The following is a 22929-nucleotide window of genomic DNA, read 5'->3' as shown; positions in this document are numbered from 1 at the left end:
TTTGATTCTGTGAGAATTGTTTTGTTTTTTTTACCAGTACTGGAGTTTATCTTTAAGTCAATGCTAACACACTTAATGTATAAACAAAAGTCAGTTTGATCTAGATCGATTCCTGGTATGAAGTACCTTGTTTTAATTTTCTGACAATTATATAATACCTTGACAATAAAATTGATATCAGTAAATCAAATGGTATGAAGTTCAGTTCAATTTTTGTAAATTCATCATTATGTGTATGAACTATTTAAATATGTAAATTATCACCAAAAATTGATAACATTCATGTTATCATAACGAGGTATATATTTATTTACATATATATTGGATAACGGTAATACATACGTATTGAACACACGACGCCCTGGAAGAAAGCAGTGCACTGGCATCTAAATCCGTTAACTAAATCTGTACAGGTACCTCCATTCCGACAAGGAATACTGGCACACTCGTTGATGTCTATAAAAAAGTGAAAATTATAATAGTTTCATATCATTAGTTTAGATACTCGGAGAGAACGTCCCTAGTTCTTATGCACAGGTAATATCTCAATAAATGGGTTTATTCTTTAGTATGTTTCATATGAAAATTATAATAAACCTCGTCAAATAGCTCTTTTAAGATTTTGAAATAATAAATTACAATAGCGACATATGTAATTTACGCCAGATGTGATTCTTATTTATTGTGTTCCATTATGATACTTCATATAAATACATTATGTTAATAGTAAATGTTTAAAAAATATTGATTTCAACAAATCCACGTGGATTACATATACATGAAGGCCACTTCTGCAACCTATCCTCACCCTCATTTTCTAAACCATAACTTATCATCTCCTCTTTGGCTTTCTAATCCAGGTATTTTTGGTCTAGTGGTTACGTCTTAAAAATGTAGATCCAAAGTACCGGGTTCAAATTCCCGGCCAGACACTAATGTCCTCTGGCAAGACGTGATTCTATATTTGCCAATCTAAATCCCAGGGTAAATGGGTACTTGATATGCTTGAGCGCAAGTTACTATGGCAGCTCAGCTATTAAATGGGGTAATAATGCCAAAGTACCATGAGCATCACAGCGTGATGGTTAGATCGCTATTAAAGGAGTCATTACTTTTCAATAAAGCTGCGTATGATAGGGTAGGACATAAAGGAAAAGTGAGGGACAGGGTGAGAGAAATTACACTTGGATATATAAGCATCATTGTTGATTTAAGCGTGAATGTATAAAGCAATAGTACATACTATTTTGACAATTCTGTCCGTTATATCCTGGAAGACAGTTGCAGATGAACGAGTTGATTCCATCTACACAAGTTCCTCCATTCACGCAAAGATTGGGACTGCATTCGTTGTTGTCTGATAAGAAAAATATAAGAAATCAAATTTATCAGCACACGATAATTAACAAATCAACTTCTGGATTATCAAAAAATGGAAAAACAAGAGTACCTGTTTCAGAAAAATCGATTGAAAATAGATTTCACGTCACAATAGACACAACCTTTGTTATCAATATCGTATAAAAATCTTGTTTAAGAGCTACGGATACAAATCACAGCAATAACATCAAGTCAACATCCGCAAGCATTAAAGGATGACTATTTATGAATAATTACAGAATATACATTAAAATGCAAATTCTTAACTTAAACATCGTTTAATTGAAAACGTTCCACCTTCATACACTCTAAAAAAGAGTTGGGTAATATTTTACCCTTTGGGTTTAAAAATGGAAACATCCGTGTGTGTTGGGTTAAATTCAACCCAATATTGAGCTAAATATATCTAAAATTTGGTTGAATTTACTCTATACTGGGTAAGCTATTCCCTATCGCAGACGCATTTCCCTTTTTTTAACCAAATACGGTTAAAATGTTACCCTATGTGCACAATGGAATGAAGATGTGGACTTTAACAAACATATGAGAAAGCACAGATGGAGTGACAAGGACAACTTACTAGTCCCACACAGGACTCCAGAAAAGCCAAGAGGGCACAGGCATCTAAATGTTCCCTCGGTATTGATACAAGTTGCCGTTCCGGAACATGGCCTATTCGCACAGAAATCAATGGCTGGAAGCAGAGGAAGAAACATAATATGTTATGATGTTTAAGTGGTTATGCTGATTCAGTTACAATTATCTATTCTACAATTGCTAAACAAGAAGCCATCATAATTATCATCAATTGTGCGTGTAGTTCCATCAGAGCTCCCCCTTTAAAAGATGATACATGAGTTAGAATAAGGTAAAAATAATATTCTAATGCAGCAAAGAGGAAATAAGAAGTGCAGTTATTTTTGCTTTGGTTAACTGAACACTCTGCTTATATTGTTCTACGTTTCAGAGGCTGAAATCAAATTACCACTCCTTTCATGACCTTTTAAAGGCTTGGTCGGAAGACTCTACACGATAAAGGTATAAATCTTGAATGAGTGACTCTGGAAGTTTACAAGATAAATGATGTAGAAGTGCCGTAGTCGAGTGGATTGATGACTTGACAGCATTTCATCAATATAATAATTGCTATTATGATTCAATTCATTACAGGCTGGAGATGACTCACTTTCTGCACATGTAGCACCTTGGAATCCAGATGCGCAGTTACACGTAAAACGATTGACACCATCTATACATGTAGCCCCATTAAGACAAGGGTTACTGTTACACTCAAAGGTATCTGAATAAAAGACATTGAAAAGACAATGGAAGAACAAGAAGTTAATAAAGTGGATTTGTAAACATATTTTGTGAATTTGAACTGAAGAAAAAATTGATTGAATTGAAATAAATTTAAATTGAATTGAATTAAATTAAATTAATATTAATTGTATGTTTTGTCCTCCTTTGTTCAATCACACACACCATTTGACACAAAAATGAATTAGTTACTAGATGTTAATTAACACCATTTGTTAATGTCTAAAGATCACAAATTTCAATCCAAGTCTTATTCAGTGGTTTATCCACAAACAATATTTATCTGATCGAATTCTTCAATTAAGTAATGTTAAAAATATATTCATACTTAGTTGACAGTTTATTCCTTCGAATCCAGGGGGGCAGAGACAGTTGTATCCAGCCAGAAGGTCTTGACAAGTTCCTCCATTGAAACAAGGATTGATGAGGCATTCATTTAAATCTGTATGTATATAAAGTGATATCAGTACATTAGGTATTTTAGGATTTATCCGCATTAATCCGAAGTCCTGGTTATTGAGGTAATGGAACTGACTTTTGAGATCAACTACCATATCACCGAATGCTTATCATGAACTGTACAATAATGAAAGTAGTAAAATTAGAAATAAAAGTAATATTGATACTGTTTATTATGATCATTAATATTATTATCATCATCGTCATTATTATAATAGTAATATTAAAAACTATAATAATACATTTCACTAAAAAATCTAAAGAGACACATAGCGCATATACATGTAGATGGCTTTTGGGGACTAGGGAAAAGTAAACATATTAACAAACTTTATTGCTTATATTTCAATAACCACATAGGCAGAAATCCACAGATGGCAGCACTTATTTTGGATGTAGTTGTTTTCTTTACTTTGTTTCTCTCATTACTTGGCTGTAATAAATTTTGCCAAAAAGTATCTTACAGATAATAGCTTTTGTACGTCTTGTATAGTATGATAGTATTGGTTGAAATTTGTGAAGTCCCATTTTAAATTATTAACTAACTCAAGAACCAGATAAGTGTTTATTTTAATTTGTGAAAACTGTCATCATCAAATTGGTCATCTTTAAATGCAACTCAATCAGTTTACATGTATTATATTAAAAAAACTATATCATTCATTGTATTACTTAGATTAGTAGATATGTAATACTACTCACTGTTTTCGCAATTTACTCCACCAAAGCCTTGGGGACATATGCACATATATGTATTGACACTATCAATACATGTACCACTGTTCTGACATGGTGCACTGAGACATTCATTGGTATCTGAAGTAAGAAAAATATCATTAGTTTTTATCATTCCGTTTAGTTCAATAAACATCTATTTCCTTTCTTACAACTAAAATGAACATAACATGAAATAAATATTTCAAATGTAGGAACGAGGCAAAATTTGGTAACAAATCAAGACTACTGATGGGGTCATTATATAACAATACAGACATACATACAGAGTTCATTATTTAATCAAGATAACAAAATACCTATCAAAAGGAAAAAGAGGGAGAAGAAAAAAGGAAAGAAAAAAAACGATACTGCACAAAGGATTAAATATCTATAATAATATGTGCCACAAATTGTATTGTACATACATTAAATTTCAATAGCACACGTAAATGAAGGGAGTGAAGAGAATGTTGAGCAGAATCAGTATAAAGAGAGATACTCATGAGCATTACTTGTTTTTCGAATTGCATATATGATTGATAATACAGGCACAGAATATTCAAATATTATTTAAGATCTCCACAAATTAATCAGAATACAAATTATTAGGAATTGAATAATAGCGAGATTACGGTCCGCTGGCTCCTGCACAACAAGAACATAGGAGTAAATGAGAAATATTTTATCGACTTATTCCGTGGCTTTGGCAACAGAAGAACTCCTTTCATCTAATCATTGTGTCTCATTTAATTTTACTCACTTTGTTCACATCGAATCCCAGAAAAACCTGTGCTGCAAATACACCTGTAAGCAGAATTTTCGTCCACGCATGCTCCACTATTGAAACAGGGATTTGACGAACATTCGTTGATATCTGGTAAAAGAAACGGTAAACAGTTATTTCGTCAATATTCAAATACAATTTAATCTCGTCCATGCATAAATAAAAACTATTTGATGAACATTCCTTGATATCTAATTTAACAGATTTCTTTAAAATATTTACATCGGTATTGACAGATCATGACTTCCTAAAACGGTACATTTGTAGAGCACACATATGAAACCTTACTTCAGACAAAACCTCAAACGAACCATCGGGATTAACATTTTAGTAGAATGCATGCCTTAGTAGAGTACAGGCATATTTAAAGAAAGCCAATTGAAACTTACTGGTTTGACATCTTGTTCCAGCAAATCCAGGTTGGCATTGACACAGGAATTGATTGACCTGATCGAAGCAAGTGCCTCCGTTCAGACAGGGATTACTACCACACTCATTGATATCTGAAACAGGAACATACATATAAAGTTGCCAATAGGGTTTGTATACATTTATCTCAAGAAGTGATTGTGAGAATATGATTTATTCTTCATAGATAAAGTTTATATTTTCTCAGCAGAAATTCCTTGATCGATCTAAAAAGTCTTGGAAATTGCTAAATAAGTTCTGAGAAGATATAAACTTTATCTCTCAAGAATAAATCATATTGTCCCGATCATTCAATGAAAAGAAAAGATAAGTCGTTTGAATTTTGTGTCTACATTTACATACTGTCTATAATAGACATTGCCGTTATGCTCACAGTAGAAGCGGGTTTTTCCCCGCTGTCAGAAATGTCAGGGAGCAACTGAAAGTACTTCAACTATTTGATTTAAAACATTACTAGAATAAACTATAGTAGATTTATTTACAAAGTCTGCTATACAGTGTGAAAAGAAATGTATCGTCTTTAAGAACAATGATGACAAATAGTTCCATATTTTGACAATGATATTACACAGAGAAAAGCCTTTATGTACATTAGATCGGTTACTAAGTTCACTTACTGTTTTCACACTGAGTTCCAGTATAGCCGGGAAGACAGAGGCAAAAGAATCCATCCTGAGTATTGATACAAGTTGCTCCATTTAAACAGCTTGTACTGCTTAATATGCAAGAATCGACCTCTGTGGGTTGGATACAGTTGAGAATTAAAGGATAACTATCATATCTGTACATACATACATGTATGAAAGAAATGAAAGAATAAGTTCATAATATAGCAATACATAGAACAATAGTAATGAAAAACATTCCTTCTTTTCATTAGAAAAAACGACATTTGTTACCTAGCCATTTTAATGCTATAGGCTTACTTTTCTTCTTGTACTACAGTGAAACTTGCTTTTGTGACCACCTGAATTAAAGAACCACTTGTCTATAAAATTAAAAAAACACTTGCATTCCTATCGAGTCTGTACTAGCAAGCTGTGTATGGAGACACTTTCCTAGAAATGCCGCATTACAGGTTTTGCTGTATGATGATGTTTGAATTTATGTTAAAAAAGAATCACATAGTTCTGTATGGAGGTCAAAATTGTCAGCGATATTTCATTGTAATATCATTTTGGATGTGATATTTCAATACATTTTAAATAAAACTATACATAATTAAATTCAATGTTAAAGCCACATAACCATGCAGACTGTCCTATAATATGGGTTTCTATACGTACCTGTTTCACATCGCAAGCCGTTGTATTGACTGGGACATGTGCAGACGAATCTGTTCACTGCGTCCGTGCAGGCCCCTCCATTCAGGCAAGGACTGCTAGCACATTCGTTGTTTTCTAGGAATAATGGACAGATGAAATGATATCATGATTTTACAAGGTGTCGGATCCAGATTACTAGACATTTTAAGCATGGGCGTGTATCAATCACACACTCTCCCTCTCTCTCTCTCTCTCTCTCTCTGTCTTAATGGTTACACTTCCGCACATAGCACTCGTGTTAGGTCACTTCTCTACTGCTGTAAATGTATATCTGTGAGGGAGCCAAAAGTATATATATATATAAACTTCTACAGATATATTTCCCTGTAATCACTAACAATCCAGGTATTGCGACCCATTGACTCTCAGTATCATTACTACCATTCAGGGGCAAATCATTTTCTTTCTGTATTTCATCGTTTACTTACGTGTTTCACAGTTGGTGCCTTGGAAGCCTGGAACACACTGACAAATGTAAAGTCCAACACTATTGATACATGTTCCTCCATTCTGGCAAGGGTTACTAATGCAAGTATCAGTTCCTGGTAAAAAAAAGAAGGGATAACACAGCTTGATGTTAACAATACTGAACACTTTCTTGTTCGTTGAATGAATGTAGGCCTACTGATTCCCTATGCCCACATTAGATTTGTTACTCTTCATAGAGAAGATTTGAAAATTGTTTAAAATTACAGCTTTAATAAACATGCTATCGAGGAAAAATGCAGCTCTGTTTGGAACTTACTTCTTTCACAGCTGGTTCCCTCAAAGCCTGGTAGACACATGCAGGTGTATCTATTCGTATCGTCCAAACAAGTCCCTCCATTTAAGCATGGCTGACTGGAGCATTCGTTAATATCTTTAAAAGAAAAAAAAGCATAGCTCTTCCTAAAATAAACACCTTTCACTTATGACTCATTTTCATCTTATTCAGAGGTATACAAGTATAATCTTCTTTGCATTATCAGTGACGACCTTACGTTCTAACACTCCAATGTTTTAGATATGTATTCATGCCGAGGGGTTTTTGCATATTGACATGTAGCCTAGAGTATATTGAAGTGTTGGAACGTAGAGGAGTTGAAAGACAGAAGCAAAATTGTACTCATTGTTGACAATATCAACCTTTGAACATCGCATGGATGTTAAATCGTAGACGGCCATATGTAAATGCTATAAGCAAAGCTGTAAACGACTACTCTTTATTTCTATTGTGTGTGTGTGTTCCTTTTAGTGTCATTCTTTTATTCAATTTTGAAAGATGCAACTTTGTATAAAACTATGTATGTATTTGTCTTTGTATTTTTTTTACAATGATACTTTATTTATTACTTTATTAAATGAAATGTGAATTTGAAAAGGAAAAACACCAGAACAGTACAACAAAATAGGTACCTTCAGAATTTTCTAAAACATTGAATTTTCACATATCATTAACACAGAACAAAGAGCTATGCATAAAGTAATGCTCAATATCTAATCCAAAACAATGATTAATCTATATCATCTTCCACTTCTTATTTAAGTATGCTGATATTTATTGTCTTGTGTCACAACGCTATCTTCACATTATTATTTCCTGTTCACATGATTATTATGCTAATTCTCTCTAAATATGAATATAAAACAATGGAGTATAAAACTTACTTGTTTCACATCGCGTGCCTTGGAATCCGGGTGCACATTGGCATATGAATATAGTAACTGCATTTAGACACGTGGCACCGTTGAGGCAAGGTCCACTGTCGCAAACATCCACCTCTAAATCAAATATTAGTCATAACAAAACAAAATGTGAACGTCTTTCATTGAGAAGAGGAACGAACTAGCAAATGTTATGTGGTGTAAAGTAAAGCTTCCTAGCAGACTTTGAATGTTCTACCAAGAGAGCATAGCTGACTCTAGTCGCAAAAAGAAATGTGCAAACTAAAACATTGAGTTATAAAGTCATAAAGGGATATAAGAAAGAGCTTATATCTATTAAAGTCTACAAAGACATATTTCACTCCGAAAATACATCAGTTTGAAAATGCGTATAAATTACACACATGTATGCAAATAGTATTTTATAGAGATTATTTCTACATTCCTTTTAACAAAATTATCTATTTATCCAATTACTCACGGGTTTCACAGTTGGTACCGGTAAATCCAAGAGCACATTCACATACAAATCGATTGGCCAGATCTTCACACGTTCCTCCATTTCGACAAGGGTTGCTCAGACACTCGTTGATATCTGTTAATTAGATGATTAATTACAATGAGGAAGTCCATGCAATATTCTTAACCCACTAGATTGTCAATCAAAGATATTCTACCTCTAGATGATAACGTAAACATGGGTAATGAGAATGTTTGACAGGAGACCAACACCTACTCAAATTTGTTTTCAAAGGCTTTAATTAAGTCCTCTAATCAATTATTTTATGACATTTTCTCCTATTTATCTTGGTTCTACATTAACTAGTATAAAGATTATACTACTGAGATAGCGAAAATAAGCAAAACACCAGCTATACATGTCCCTGTTGATAAATCATGATATCTTCAGCATTTTCAAAAAAGGGAGAATACTTACTCTCTTCACAGTTTGTGCCTTGGAAGCCCAACTCACAAATACAGATGTAAGAGCCAAATGTATTGATGCATTGGCCGTTCACACATGGGTTTTGGTTACACTCGTTGACATCTTGAAAAACAGAAATTTAAAGAAAGTATGAAATGTGATTTACGACAATCTTTTTATTTCACAATACAAGCTAAAAAATGGGAGGTTATGGGAGATTTTTTTTTATCGCAGCCATATGCAATCACTTTGCAATTAGTTTGGACATATACACTAACAGAACTTTTATTATACGGTAACATATTTCGATAAACATCAATGTAGTCTTATCTTCCAGTTGAATTAATATTATTAATTTTATTAATATTAATATTCAAACATTGTTATCTATTGTTGCTATTTCATTTTGTTAATGAGTTTTTAAATATATTCAGAAAGAATCAAATATTGAAACTTAGTGGTATACTTAAATACAGAAATCTCTCAATCTCCAGGTTGGTTTTGTTTACATTTGGCCACAGAAATTAATGTTGAAATGGTTATATTACAAATAAGAAAAATGATCCCTGCCCCAGCACAAATGTCTTGTACCTGTACCTGGTAGGAAGAAATTCATTTAATGCACGTGCACCTTGTCATGGTAGCCAAGCTAAAGCCTGATCAAGGTAAACGAAAATTAATTTTACGTTTACAGGGACCTTGGGGAAAATAGTATTAATAATAATGAGGCTATCCCGGATAATTATGCCCAACTAATTGCTGATGCTATTAATATTATTATCGATATTAGTATTAATAGAAGTAGTAGTAGTTGTAGAAGTTGTAGTAGTATTATAATCATTATTGCTGTAATCATTATCATTATTACAATAATAATAATGATAATAATAATTTTAATAACAACAATAATAATAACAAAAACAATAATATTGGATATTTATAAAGCGCACATATCCACCATGCATGGTGCTCAAGGCGCTCCAACTATCACCCCGGCTCTGCTAGGCAGCCGATTTTGTGCGCTCACAGCATTCAAGAAATTCCTTCCGACCGGTACTCATTTAACACCTGGGTAGAGAGTGGCAAATGTAATTAATATCTTGCCAACGACATTAGTGCTGTAGAAGGACTTGAACTGCGAACACTGTGATACACAATCCAACGACTTATCCACTAAGACCACAACACCTTAACATCATCATTATAAGTGTTTTGTTTTTTTGCTGTTCTTGTTATTCTTATTAATTTAATTATTATCATTTGTATTATAATTATTATTATTACTATCATTATTATTATTATTATTATTATTGTATCATACTGACTTGGTAACTCTTACCCTGTTCACAGAAATCCCCTGTGAATGCACTTGTACACTGGCAAATAAAACCACGAGCAGCTGTAGGTTGATCCTGACATGTTCCACCATTGAAGCAAGGTGAAATGTTACATGGAGCTACGGGAAAAGGGGAAATACGTGCAAAACAGTTAAGGTATTCATAACAAATTATCACACGTACATTTCTAGAGAGACGATTATGGTTCAAATCCACTCGTCTAACCTGTTTAGAAGAAAAAATAACTCAATTGGCAAAATCAGACTTAGTCATTGCCTGGCTAAGTACACCAGAATGATTTGACTTACCAATGACAAATATGCTCTAATTCTCTCGAAGTTTCATTTAATCATTAGCTTTCTCATTGGCCAAACAATTTCTCGATTTTCTTGTTATTATTTTGTACCATCATGGTCTCTGTTTTGGTAATTGTCAATTTCAAAGCGTAAATGGCTCAAACTATCTTTAGATGCGCCGGAATTACAAGTACCTAGTCTACATCAGAACGGTACATTTTTTTTATTTTTTTTTTGGGAGGGGGGGGGGTTCCTGGTGGTTTTGATTTATTCACTTACGAAGGATTGTTGTTCCAAAATCTTCACTGAGTGGGTAGTCAACCCCATCTGCAGTAGTTTCCAGAGTTACTCTGTAGGTTTTCCCCGGTTCAAGTCCCGTGAATGTTGCAGACGTCTGAGACCCTGGCAGTGTTTGGGCAGGTGGCGTGGAGCTTCCGTCGATACTTTGGAGAGATATCCCATATAGAGTGACTCCAGGCTGTGCCGGCCAGTCAAAAGTTAGTGTAGTGGTTGTTGGAGTTGTAGTGAGGGGTATGTTTCTACCTGTGTCAATTTAATCGGAAGAAAAATTTGTATGAAAAACATGGAGTATGAATACCCTTTTTTTCTCCCTAGGATCTAGTACCAGTATGATCGGTTTAGTATTGCCGAAAAACTGTTCTCAACTCTTCTTGCAACTGGTCTATCCTACTGGCTGCATACATTTTTCCACTCAATTCAATTTATTATCCCTTTAAACCCAAGGCAAAGTAAAGACAATCCAGTACTTGTATTTCATAAATAAAAATAAAAAGGTTAACTGAACATGACTCATATTTTCCAGATTATTATATCAATACTTTACGAAAAGTTGATACATTGATAGCAAATTTGTTTTTAAGATTTCACAAACATTAATTGAAAAGTTTTTATTTTTGTTCAGATTTCAGTAAAGAATGATACATGTTATAGCCATTATTACGTTATCTCCAATATGTGATACATGTCTTCAACACTGAACCATATCGTTTGTTCAACGAGTAAATTATATCGATTTTCATATTTATAAACCTCTTTCACATTGTTAACTGCCGATGTAAAATACCAAATGGGAACATGAATGGCCAGGAGCGTCACGATGTGACGGAAATGTGCGCTACATAAGAAGCCACAATTACTATTATTATGATGATGATTATTATTATTATATAACCTCGCTTTTCAACATAGCATCTACGAGTTTTTGTAGCAACTTGCACATTAAACAAAGAGAGAAAAAGAAATGTTGTCCTCTTCCAAGCAGCTTGAAAGGGTTGTGCAAACAGACCATAAGATATTGTTTTTAAATGCATGGTCATTGGTGTACTTTGGGGCAAGGCACAATATATACTCAGTTTGCTGGTCGACACATAACCCTTTATACAAATGATAATGTTAAACAACGACGTGCACTCACCTATTCGGCATCTAGGACCCTGGAAATTAGTAGTGCAGGAGCACACATACTGATTGACGCCATCCCTGCAGGATCCCCCATTTGCACATGGAATGCTTGCACACTCGTTGATATCTATTCAAGACAAATAGAACACACTTTTGCTACATCCCTGGTATTGTAAAGTTCATCTTCACATTTTGCAATTGTCAAGTGGCACACGATATAGTACTCTCTAGTGATACAGGGTATAAGTTTTATTAAGGTTCGCTTTGCTTGGAGTGCTAACCAACTCTCTGGGGGGGGGCGGGTATGGCGGAACCCACTCTCAAAGGAGTATAATATTCAACCACCACGTTGGAGTGGATTCTAATGTAATTTGGAGTGAACTACAAAGAAAATTATCCCTAATATGCTTAGACACAACTAATGGTTTTCCCTCTATTTACGGTTCTGAAATAGTATGAGATTGACCTCATTTGGAGTCGATGAGGTTAGACACAAAAAAGTTATGATTTCATTTAATTGATCCCAGGAAATGAATGTTACTATTCGATAATATCATGTTACTAAAAATATGACAGCACATATATATATATATTAACTCAACATTTAGTATATTCGAAGTCTAACTGTAATATTTGAAGTGAGGCTATTCATATGCAGAAAACTCTCAGCAACTGTTTATGTTTGTAAAGCCTTGTTGCAATTTATTCGTACTGTGGCAGATCTAGTGCTCCAAGAAGCAGTTGAGGTAAGATTTGAAATCAGTATTCTTCATGACGTTGCTATTAATCTTTTTAGCCCATGGAGTTCATGATCAATAAATGTGATCAAAGAATGAGTGAACATACAATTGTTTGTATTTAGACTTTTTGAACTTTTAATTTATTTTAATGCACTAGTTAACTTTGAGAAAAGAAGTGAATCTTTATAAATAAAGAATTGTTTTCCACACATTCACGTGATTGTCTTTAAATTGGGGAGTACTAAAATTTGTTAAAAATTAATATGGGTGAGAATACTAATTACTGTTGAATTTTGATAAGTCAGAGATATTTTTCATGGATATTCTGATGTAAGGTTCGACAGGGATATTGTTCCTGTCTTGTCAGAGCTATCCCCTGGATGTTCATTTAAGGTATGAAGAAAACACATCAACTCTTGTCATCCTAAGCAATCGAGAAATGATTTTTTTTTTTCTTTCAAGAATAATCCTGCCCCATGAGCATGTTTATCGTTCCACTCAAAGAATTGATAAGGGAGTGAGCCATATTTTATATATATGGGTGAAAGCTTGCTTATCATATTCAAAACCCAATTCGAACAAATGGATTTCTTGGTGGCATTTCTACAATGATATGTTTCTTTTAATCTCTTACTTGTTTCGCATATTATTCCAATGAAGCCAACAGCACATGCACATTCAAATGACGTTACTCTGTTGACACATGTCCCTTGGTTAAGACACGGGTCTGAAAGGCATGGGTTCAATTCTGTTTCATGGAGAAAAAAATCATTTATTTTTTGTTTTTGTTAAGTATTTACAAATATTTGAATACTTCCATATACAAAGATTTTTTTCAAGAATAAAATTAAGATATGAGATGTAGATATGAAATACACATTCACACAAAATGCCGTTCCAACATAAACGGGGGGAAATGTTTCTTTGTGACGTGGCTATGAAAAACATAAAAATCATAGGAATTTCATGTTCAATTCTTGCATAAGGTCGATATTGGTGCCCTTTGTATTTAAGCCTGTTGTATATATTAATGGAAATAGAAGCCTTCTTGAATATGATGTAAAACTACACTACTCTGGTATAAACTTTGGTGTTCGTAAATGGCACATTTAGGTGAAACTTAACATCTTTTTCTCCCATTTGTCATGATGTAACTGCTAGACCATGTGGATATAATTCTATCGCTAAAAGTACAAACAGTAAAGATTAATTTGTTGAACCTTATGAACCTTATTATTTGATAAACACTTAAAAGAATAATAAGGATGATATATTCAACTCACGAACAGCACACATATTTCCAGTAAACCCTGGTGCACAAATACAAGTGAAGCTCCTAGATCCGTCTACACAAGTACCTCCATTTAAGCAAGGGTCATTTCGACAGTCGTCATCATCTGTTAAAAAAATAGTAAAAGTAAATAACTCTGCCGTGTTATTGTTTGAACTCATTGATATTTTAATAACTAATGAAAATATTTCAAGACATTTGTTATATGACAATTCGCAGAATTTTGGTATGTTGTTGTAATTTGCAAGCTGCAATCCATGGAATTCATGTAAATGCTACAAGGGAACATTTTGATGTGCATTTCTTTGATTTTCCCAATCTTTCAATGCCATACCCATGTAAAGATCTTCGTGTAGTGAAGCAGGAAACATAATGAATAAGAATAAGATACAGGGCAATTTAAGAGTAACGGAATTACATGCCTAATTTGCTTTAAAATCAATTGCCGTAGAATAGTCTTCATTCGTTGGTCCACTTTTATGATATCAAATGCTGCTCCCACTGGCTCCCACAACGTGGGAGGTTACAGAAGGTAAGAGAACTAATAATGAAACGCTCTCCTGTGTTTGTTAATCTTTTGCCTACGGGAGCCAGGTAGCTCCTGTATTAAAGCATAAGGGAATGAAGGAATTGAGTAGTCAAGGGGTAAAAGTACACCCGTTGTGTATATTAAAGACTTTTCACACACAAAATGTTTCATATCATTTTCCTGAAACGTTGTCATGCTTTCTTCCCAGATTATTGCGAAATCCCCCCACCCCCTTACCGTTAAGTAGAAAGAAAAACTCAAGAAAATCATTATTTTGTAAGGTTCCTGTATTTTAGCATTAGATCATATGAAGTTCATTGGAGAAAAGGTGAATATTTGTGTTTAATTTACAGTTAATGGTATTATTATAGTTAATAGTATTGGCATTATCTTCACATCCTCGAAAATGCTGTCCCATGATAATCTCTGCACCTACCAAGTAGCTCAGATCCAAGACAGTATGGCATGGCCAAGTGTCCAGAAGCTACGCAGGTTCATAAACTAAGCAAGCTGCAAATACACTTTCAAATAGAAACTTAAAGTCCAACTGTATCCATCTTGAATCCATAATGTATGTTTTGAGTATCTAAATTTCATTTCATTTCATTCATGATATCTTAATCACTGTTCCTTATTTAATCGTTATGATTTGTATGTTTTTTTTTCTGTTGTTATAGCACTCTGATCAGTTTGTCTGTAATAGCGCTCAATAAGAATCAATTATTATTATGTGGTGCAATATGCGTACAACGAACCAAACTTCTGAGGAGAATAAAGCAACATGAATATCATTGAGGCTAGCCCCAAAATTTAAGAAATTTTGTCTTTTCAAGTTATCATTGGTTTTACATAGATGTGGACATCACTCTAGTCAGCCACCAAAGCAAGATTTGCATGTGCCTTTGACTATGGGCCCTTCCATTTCGTCGAACAAAATTTTTTTCAGGAATTTGTATATGACATGAACTTTCATCTTCATTATCGTTTAAAAGCGTCCGTTTTCCCGCACTGTGGGGTAGGACGTTTATCTTCAAGTTCAAGTTTATTTGTCTTTCAGAAATCACATGTAACAAAATATGATAGAGTATAATCATAACAGTACAAAAGTACCGTATATACATTGTATTCCATTGGACATACTGTAGAATAAATGATGTAGCCTAGAGCTGGCCATGCTTTGGCAGGTTATTGATTTAATCATACAGGGGGTCTAGGCGTGTAGAGGTGCCGTTGTCGAGTGGTAACTTCGCCGGACTCTCGATCACAAGGTCCGCGGTTCGAGTCCCGCCACGGCACTAATGTCCTTTGGAAAGACATTGATCTACATTTGCCACACTCAACCCGCAAGATAAACTAGAGAAAAGTTGTGCTAAAAGGTTTTGCGGAATTAGAGGACTTTTAGCCTTATATAGCGCTAAACTTTATAGCTTACAATCCCCCGTCATATAGTTATTGGAAGACTGGAACAGTCCTTGTCAAACGTACTATACTTACTTATTTCGCAATTTAGTCCAGAGAAGCCTGAAACACAGTTGCAAATGTACACATTCGGAAAATCAAGGCACTCTCCGCCATTCTGACATGGAATACTTGCACATTCGTCAGTGTCTGGTTGAAAATTCAAGGAGATTTACAAGAAATAACAGTTTGAATAAAGAAATCGATAATAGGAATGAAAATGCAACAACCTTTTGCATTAAAGGCATCGTTTAACAATGGTAAATTTGAGATGCATGCCCCTAAGTGTTATCAGTGTCTGTGATGTGGTGTAATGTTGAAGCCCTAAAAAAAATGCGATTCAAAATTATCATGAAGTTCCTCTAAAAAGTAAAATATCTTTGAGTGATCGGTTTTACCATACTCATTTTTCTGAATAGACTGTAGTGTTAGGAAATCGTTAGGAAAACGAAAAATGAAATTTAGATTTCCAATCATAAATATCCTGATAATCAGACAAGCAATCGGTTTGTAAAAGTCATGGGATTCCTGCCTGACCTAAAGTTTTAAAAGTATGATTGCAGCATGAGCTACATCCATGATTTATTTCAGAATCTGGGGCAATGTTACCGAGTCACTTTCAGAATCTGGCGCAATGTTACCGAGTCACTTTAAGTGACAGGTCTTAATTGACATTCAATATCAGACGTTCCAGAAAGTTGTTATTATTAATAGTCACTTCGCAGATACTATACATTGTATGCATATGGGCAGATAAAATTAATTTCAACAAAACTGTAAAAATCCATCGAGACGAATCCTGGATACGTATTCATGACAGTAACAAAATCATTCTTTGTTCATGCACCGACACTTCATTCTATGAAACACAGGCTGAAGTATTTTATATCAAGTGGGCGAACAATAAATGTTGTTGAAGCACTATCATCTCTTTGGTAGTGATTATTGTCAAATGAACAAAGTGGGGCTCCTCCATGTTTAAAAGATCCGTGGATATTTGGTGGTCATGGGTACAAGTGCTATCTCCGAACTGGTCTATTCTTTCACAAGTATCATGAAGTAACCGTTATACTCAAAGAAGTGAGGGCAACTTTGCAAGGCAGGCTTACGTCTCTTGCCAGAATATCAGCTCTCCAGTCTTGTAAATATGTCAGGCGGGCAAAGCGAGACAGGACAAGTTTTGGACATTCATAGTAATGATATAAATGTGGCATCACGTATCGTAAATATTTTGAATACTTATAACGAAATATATGAACAGACAAATTTAGAATTTCCTGACTGTTGTATTTCACCGAGACCACGGGCCGAGGTTGTAACATAATTGAAAGAGGGAAATGATTAATTTGGAGGTCAATTATATAATTTACAATGTGTTTATTCAAAATATTTTTTCTAGCATTATTATAGAACAGAATTGTTCTTTCAATATCATATCCCTTATTTTTATTCGCATTAAATAGAGTAATGTAGCCTTCCGTGTCGGATGCGATTTAAATATAGATGTCCATTATAAAAATATACTAAAAATGTCAATTAGACCTCTTTAATTCCCAAATATTGATAAATTCAAAATTCACTGGGGCTGCAGAATCCATTTTACCCTACCTCATATATTTAGGAATTTTATAAAAATGAAACCGTCCATCATTCTATCGGCTTCATTTTGTTATTAGCAACATTGTGATCTTTTAGCGTATTACTATCATCAATTGTAATTCGTCATTTTCGTTACTAACAATGTTAACATTGTTACTGCTATTATGTACTTACTTTACTTTGCAATTATATTTACTTACCTACAGCGCACGTTGGTCCCTCGAACCCAGGAAGACATTGACACTGGAATGACCCCAACATATCCATACACGTTGCACTATTTAAGCATGGATTTGATAAGCACTCATTCACATCTGTAAAAAGGTTTCATGCATAATGTGAGAGATGCTGATGATGTTGGTAGTAATAATGAAAATAATATTTATAATATTTATAAAATTAGATATGATGAAACTTTGTTATTAATGATAAAAATAATAGCTATATTAACAAATATTCCAAAAATAATAATGATAATAATACTAATTTATAATGCGTTTTATAATACTATAATGCACTTCACATTGATATTTCGATATTAGTACAATTTAGTACGATTTAAGTTGTTCTACTGGCTTTTAATAAATCTTGAGTATTTTCATGATTCATATCTCTGGCAGAATAAGAACCATACTTTCCACTATTAGAAGACTGTGCCAATAATATTACATATTACATATATTTTATTTCAATAGGAAGCATTCTATGCTATATGCCCATTTGAAATGTACGCCAAACGCTTGACAGAGATATTTTAATGAATTCAGTACTTTTCTTACCCATCTCACAGTTAGTTCCAGTGTAGGCCATCAGACAGGTACATGCGTATGAACTAGCAAGATCCACGCATGTTCCTCCATTAACACAAGGCAGGCTAATACACTCGTTCGTCGCTATTTGGAAAAATAAAATGTTGCAATAAAAATTGGTCATACAATGTTATCGATTAGTCACAAGGTACAATCTATATATTGCATTGCATTAAAGTCCACCACCTTAGGTCGTACATGGCGATATGGATATTACAATTCTAGCAGGGTAATTTTGTAGTATCATCACTTTCTTATATCAACTTCAAAACTATAGCCAAAAGGAATGTTGGTAATGAGTGATGCCTACATCAAATAAGGCATAGGCTAAATGGTTTGTCGCATGTGTCTCGCAATGCGGATGGGAACGCAACATGCATATGAAGAGTTTAATTCCAAAAGGAGCTTAATTTTGTACATACGTCTATGGAAAAGTGATATTAGAAAGTGTATTTTTCCATAATTGCTCCAAAAATTTAGGTTAATAATTTTGTAGAAAGACGGGTACAATATTCTGATATCATTAACTCAATTTTCATCAGAGTGGATTTAGCTCCTTTTGGAATTAAATTATTCATATGTGAAGAATGCCATGCCAGGCTTCAGCAGTTAAACTTAGCAATAATGGTAATGTTGCATAGGCTCTATTATCCCTGATAGATGAGAGAATAAGGTTGAAGAATGCTTTTAATGCTATCTAAAAACCCAACAAAATAAAAACCAGAACAAAATTCAACATTAATTTGGATTTATAAATTTTAGTGACATGTTTACATGTCCAGGACTCTTGAAACAAGTCCAGATTACTGATATCGACATGGTCTGTAATTCCTGGGCAAAATGATGTATCATACTTTTGGTACTTTACTTTAGTATCTACACTACTACCAAGTAACGAATATTACTTGAAATAGTCATCGATAATTAACTTACGAGTTTCACAGTTCGGCCCGTCGAAACCAGTAGTACATTGACACACATAGCTTGCAAGAGCGTCTATACAGGTACCACCATTTTGGCATGGGACCGAGTTGCATTCATTTATATCTACATACGTTTAAGAAGGGTTAAGGAGAGTGATAAGTATAATTAAAGTGACTTGGTAACATTGTTGAAGGTTGATGAGAAAAAAATTTGTATCAAATGTTCTTTACTATATTCCTTCTACTGTACTAACCCTCTGACATGCACAAATCCTGAAAAAATTATCAAACTACGAAGATATCTATGGTTTTCTTTGAAGGAGTCGATGTATGACACCCTCTAAAAGTGGTTAACAGTTAATTATCCCAACCATTTTTGAATTTTCCCAACCGTTTTTCCATGAAAACAAGACATAAAACAGGCAATCTGTCAACACTTAAATGTCTGGAATGGAATGTAGAGCCATGTTGTTGCTTTTTGACGATTTCCATTCACCTAAAATGTAATTATATTGTATTAATATAGTTGGTAGAATTAAGGAATCGATCAGATCAGTTTTTCCCAATTCGTAACATAAATAATGGTCCGTTTTCACTCAAATTTTCAGATTATCTTTAATTGTACATCTAGCATTAAAGTCACTACCTTAGCACCACTATCTCTCATCTGAAGAATGTAACCAAGTTCCTTTAAGGTAAAAACACAAGTTTATTCATTATTTTAAGGGTACCAAATGACCTTTAAAAAAAAGCACGAGGCAATTTGTGTACAGCTAGAACTAACATTTAAAACATTATCTGACATTAAAAGGGTTAACATAAAGAAAGAGATAACGAAAAACTAGAACCTCACGTCATGAATCTATAAAGTCAGACTTGAGTTCCATATAGGTCTTTATTCTATGCAAAAATGTAAAGGTGCATCGCCTAGTCTACTCACAAGTCAGTTTTGTGTTAATACACAGTGCACTTAAACTTGCAATATCTCTTTTACATAGAAGTAACATTTGGAGCTCATATCTTGAATATAGTATATCAACATGGAACTATAACAACACTGAACTAACATTTTGTGGGTGATTGTCACATCTAAATAAAATCACATTTTGTTATTCTATGTTTATCATTTTCTTTTATACAATTTACTTATTCATGTACTATGTTACAAAAAAAAAAGGAATCCATAAATGAATAAACTAGTTTATCGTCGTCCATTACGACATTAAAAGAGGGTTTTCCCCTCTTTAATTTGTTCTCTGCTCAGCTTTCGCATTGTGAAGGTTTCTTCCCATTTCATTCTTATATGACACATAATGGCAAAATCACTTTCTTCAGGTTTACAAAATATAAGAAAATCCTTCAAGCATATACATTATGTCAAAGTAAAGCTGCAGTAGGTCTGTTTAAATGATTTTTTTTTTATGAAATCCCATAAATCGAGAGTAAAACTCAGCTGAATATTAAGCATTACAATATTAGAATAGCATTAGTAAATGATACGTTTGGATATGCTGATATTTGAAAAGAATTTGTAAAAGAGATCTGAATTAAATTTTGTGACTTTGATATTCTCAACTTTTTTATCGATAGCTGCAGTGTTTAGGTTGATTCTGCTGTTGATATATGTATATCCCATAAAATATTTGAGAACTATACTGACTAAATAAGACATTTAATGCTTACTAGTTTCACAGTTTTGTCCCGTAAAGCCTTGATCGCAAATACAGGTGTAGGTTGCCAATCCTACAGTAGGAACACACCCTCCGTTCACACACGGATCTGGATCACATTCATCGATGTCTATAGAAATATGACATCAAGTATATGTTATTCAAATTTGTGCACATATATTTATCACGTTTAGATTTTTTTTTATCATGGACTATGCATAATAAAAATTAAACAGATTTCACTTGTATACGATTCCATATTCAACACTATTGATGTAATTATCTTTTTAAAATATCTTGATAGCAGAAACATAACCTAGTCTGCAGGGAGAAGAAGCCTTAATTCCATGTTTGGAGCATTCAATGTTATTCGTTCCTTTTCGGTAGGTATATGACAAAATATATATTGTGTTACGGCTGTATAAATCTATAAAGTATAAATCTCACCGGATATGGAACTAAGTAGAGCATGTGCATCAACATCTACAAATAATATTGTCAAGCTCTTATCTATTGAAATTGTACATATACAAATATACATTTCTAAAGATATTATCTTAAATTGTCATTCTTTAAAAGACACATGTCGGGGATATAGTTTATGATTTCAGTTATATTTTCTGTTTATAGTTTCATTCATTCATGCTTAACAGTACGATCATAATAAACTGAAAATCATGGTCTTACCTATTTCACAATTTGTACCCGAAAATCCGTTCAGGCATACACAAAAGACCTCGTTGACCAAATCTATACAGGTGCCACCATTTAGACAGGGGTTGGTAGGCAAGCAGTCATTGAAATCTGTAAAATGATATTCATGTAATGTACTTCTTACGAACAAACACGATTTGATCATCTGCTAAGAGAAATTTGTATCTTTAAAGAATCCATTATACTACTGTATTTTTGAAATGTTAATAAATTGATTTGACATTGTTAAACTTGACAATGCACAGCTGTTATTCTATTGTAAATCTTGTTTAACTTACCTGAAAGGTTCAACATAAATTGAGTAAAATGGATCGTATGCATAACAAGTAGCAATGTTAGCACAAGGGCAAGCAAATGATTGCTGCCCGCAAATTGCTTTGGGATCAGGCAATCCATTTGCTTTAAAATGATTGCATAAAACAAACCATTTGCTAGTTCTCATAAGCATTTCCTTACGTTTTTTCAAGATTCGTCAATCAAGATTGAGCTCTTGCTCAATCCGAACGTTCGCCTTTAAGCATCATATCCACCGGCGTGTTCCTAGGTAGTCCTAGTCCTACCTAACAACATGGAATGAATGCAATTGACATTCTGACTACTGATACAATTATCCGCAATAGGTGAATGAAATCTTTTTTGATGAGGCACTTAACGAAGATTTGTGCATTAAATTTGAGTACATTATGAAAATAGCCTATTGAAGCAAGCAAAAACTTTGAGCACAAGAATAATAATAATAATAATAAATACTTATAAAGCGCACTTATCTAATAACTCAAATACCAAACAAAATATACAAATTTCTCTCCTGAATTTTAACAACGTAATATCATTAGTAACTCTGAGAAAATAAAACCGTTTAAACATGTTTCTGAAAGATTTCTAGGCATTGAATGTTTTGAACGGCACTTCGCAGCTTGTTCCAGAGGACTGGTGCATTATGCACTAATGCACGGTCCCCATAATGGGTGGTTCGGGTTCTGAGGACTTCTAGGATGGTAGAGGCAGAAGAACGGAGTGAGTAATGGGATTGCTTTATGGTGAGGAGATCTTGTAGGTACTTAGGTGCAGTATTGTGGAGTGTCTTAAAGACAACCACTAGGATTTTGTATTCAATCCGTTTTTGATACATATTCAGGCGATGCCTTGAGTTTGATC

General features: G+C 33.8%; 2 protein-coding genes and 1 long non-coding RNA gene across 3 annotated transcripts in view; all 3 read right to left on the bottom strand.

Annotated features, from left to right (window-relative positions):
- Positions 1–12132, bottom strand: part of LOC592605 (fibrillin-2) — a 59737-nt gene extending 47605 nt beyond the window's left edge. The window contains exons 1-17 of the mRNA XM_030985075.1: positions 12102–12132; positions 10896–11159; positions 10323–10439; positions 8996–9106; positions 8540–8653; positions 8062–8175; positions 7160–7273; positions 6843–6956; positions 6376–6489; positions 5707–5826; positions 5050–5163; positions 4637–4750; positions 3862–3975; positions 3029–3142; positions 2567–2680; positions 1961–2074; positions 1244–1357 (exon numbers count right to left, since the gene is read on the bottom strand). Coding sequence (XP_030840935.1) covers positions 1244–1357; positions 1961–2074; positions 2567–2680; positions 3029–3142; positions 3862–3975; positions 4637–4750; positions 5050–5163; positions 5707–5826; positions 6376–6489; positions 6843–6956; positions 7160–7273; positions 8062–8175; positions 8540–8653; positions 8996–9106; positions 10323–10439; positions 10896–11159; positions 12102–12132 — 2011 coding nt within the window. The remainder of the gene's footprint in view (positions 1–1243; positions 1358–1960; positions 2075–2566; positions 2681–3028; positions 3143–3861; positions 3976–4636; positions 4751–5049; positions 5164–5706; positions 5827–6375; positions 6490–6842; positions 6957–7159; positions 7274–8061; positions 8176–8539; positions 8654–8995; positions 9107–10322; positions 10440–10895; positions 11160–12101) is intronic.
- A 960-nt stretch (positions 12133–13092) lies between these two features.
- On the bottom strand, positions 13093–18542 carry LOC105446606 (fibropellin-3-like). Its single transcript, XM_011683621.2, has 6 exons — positions 18435–18542; positions 17856–17969; positions 16093–16206; positions 14062–14175; positions 13413–13526; positions 13093–13154 (listed from the first exon to the last, which is right to left on the bottom strand). Exons 1-6 carry the CDS (start codon positions 18463–18465, stop codon positions 13093–13095), a joined length of 549 nt encoding a protein of 182 aa, XP_011681923.2. The 5' UTR covers positions 18466–18542.
- An 861-nt stretch (positions 18543–19403) lies between these two features.
- On the bottom strand, positions 19404–21855 carry LOC105440263. The gene is made up of 3 exons (XR_004063913.1): positions 21745–21855; positions 21071–21187; positions 19404–19511 (listed from the first exon to the last, which is right to left on the bottom strand). It is a non-coding gene; the product is annotated as an uncharacterized LOC105440263 (long non-coding RNA).
- Positions 21856–22929: the final 1074 nt, after the last annotated feature.

The sequence above is a fragment of the Strongylocentrotus purpuratus genome, unplaced genomic scaffold, assembly GCF_000002235.5.
Source record: "Strongylocentrotus purpuratus isolate Spur 01 unplaced genomic scaffold, Spur_5.0 spur5_scaffold_14, whole genome shotgun sequence".
NCBI classification, from domain to species: Eukaryota; Metazoa; Echinodermata; class Echinoidea; order Camarodonta; family Strongylocentrotidae; genus Strongylocentrotus; species Strongylocentrotus purpuratus.
Note: the sequence above shows the minus strand (reverse complement) of the source record. Positions and strands in the feature narration are given on the sequence as shown.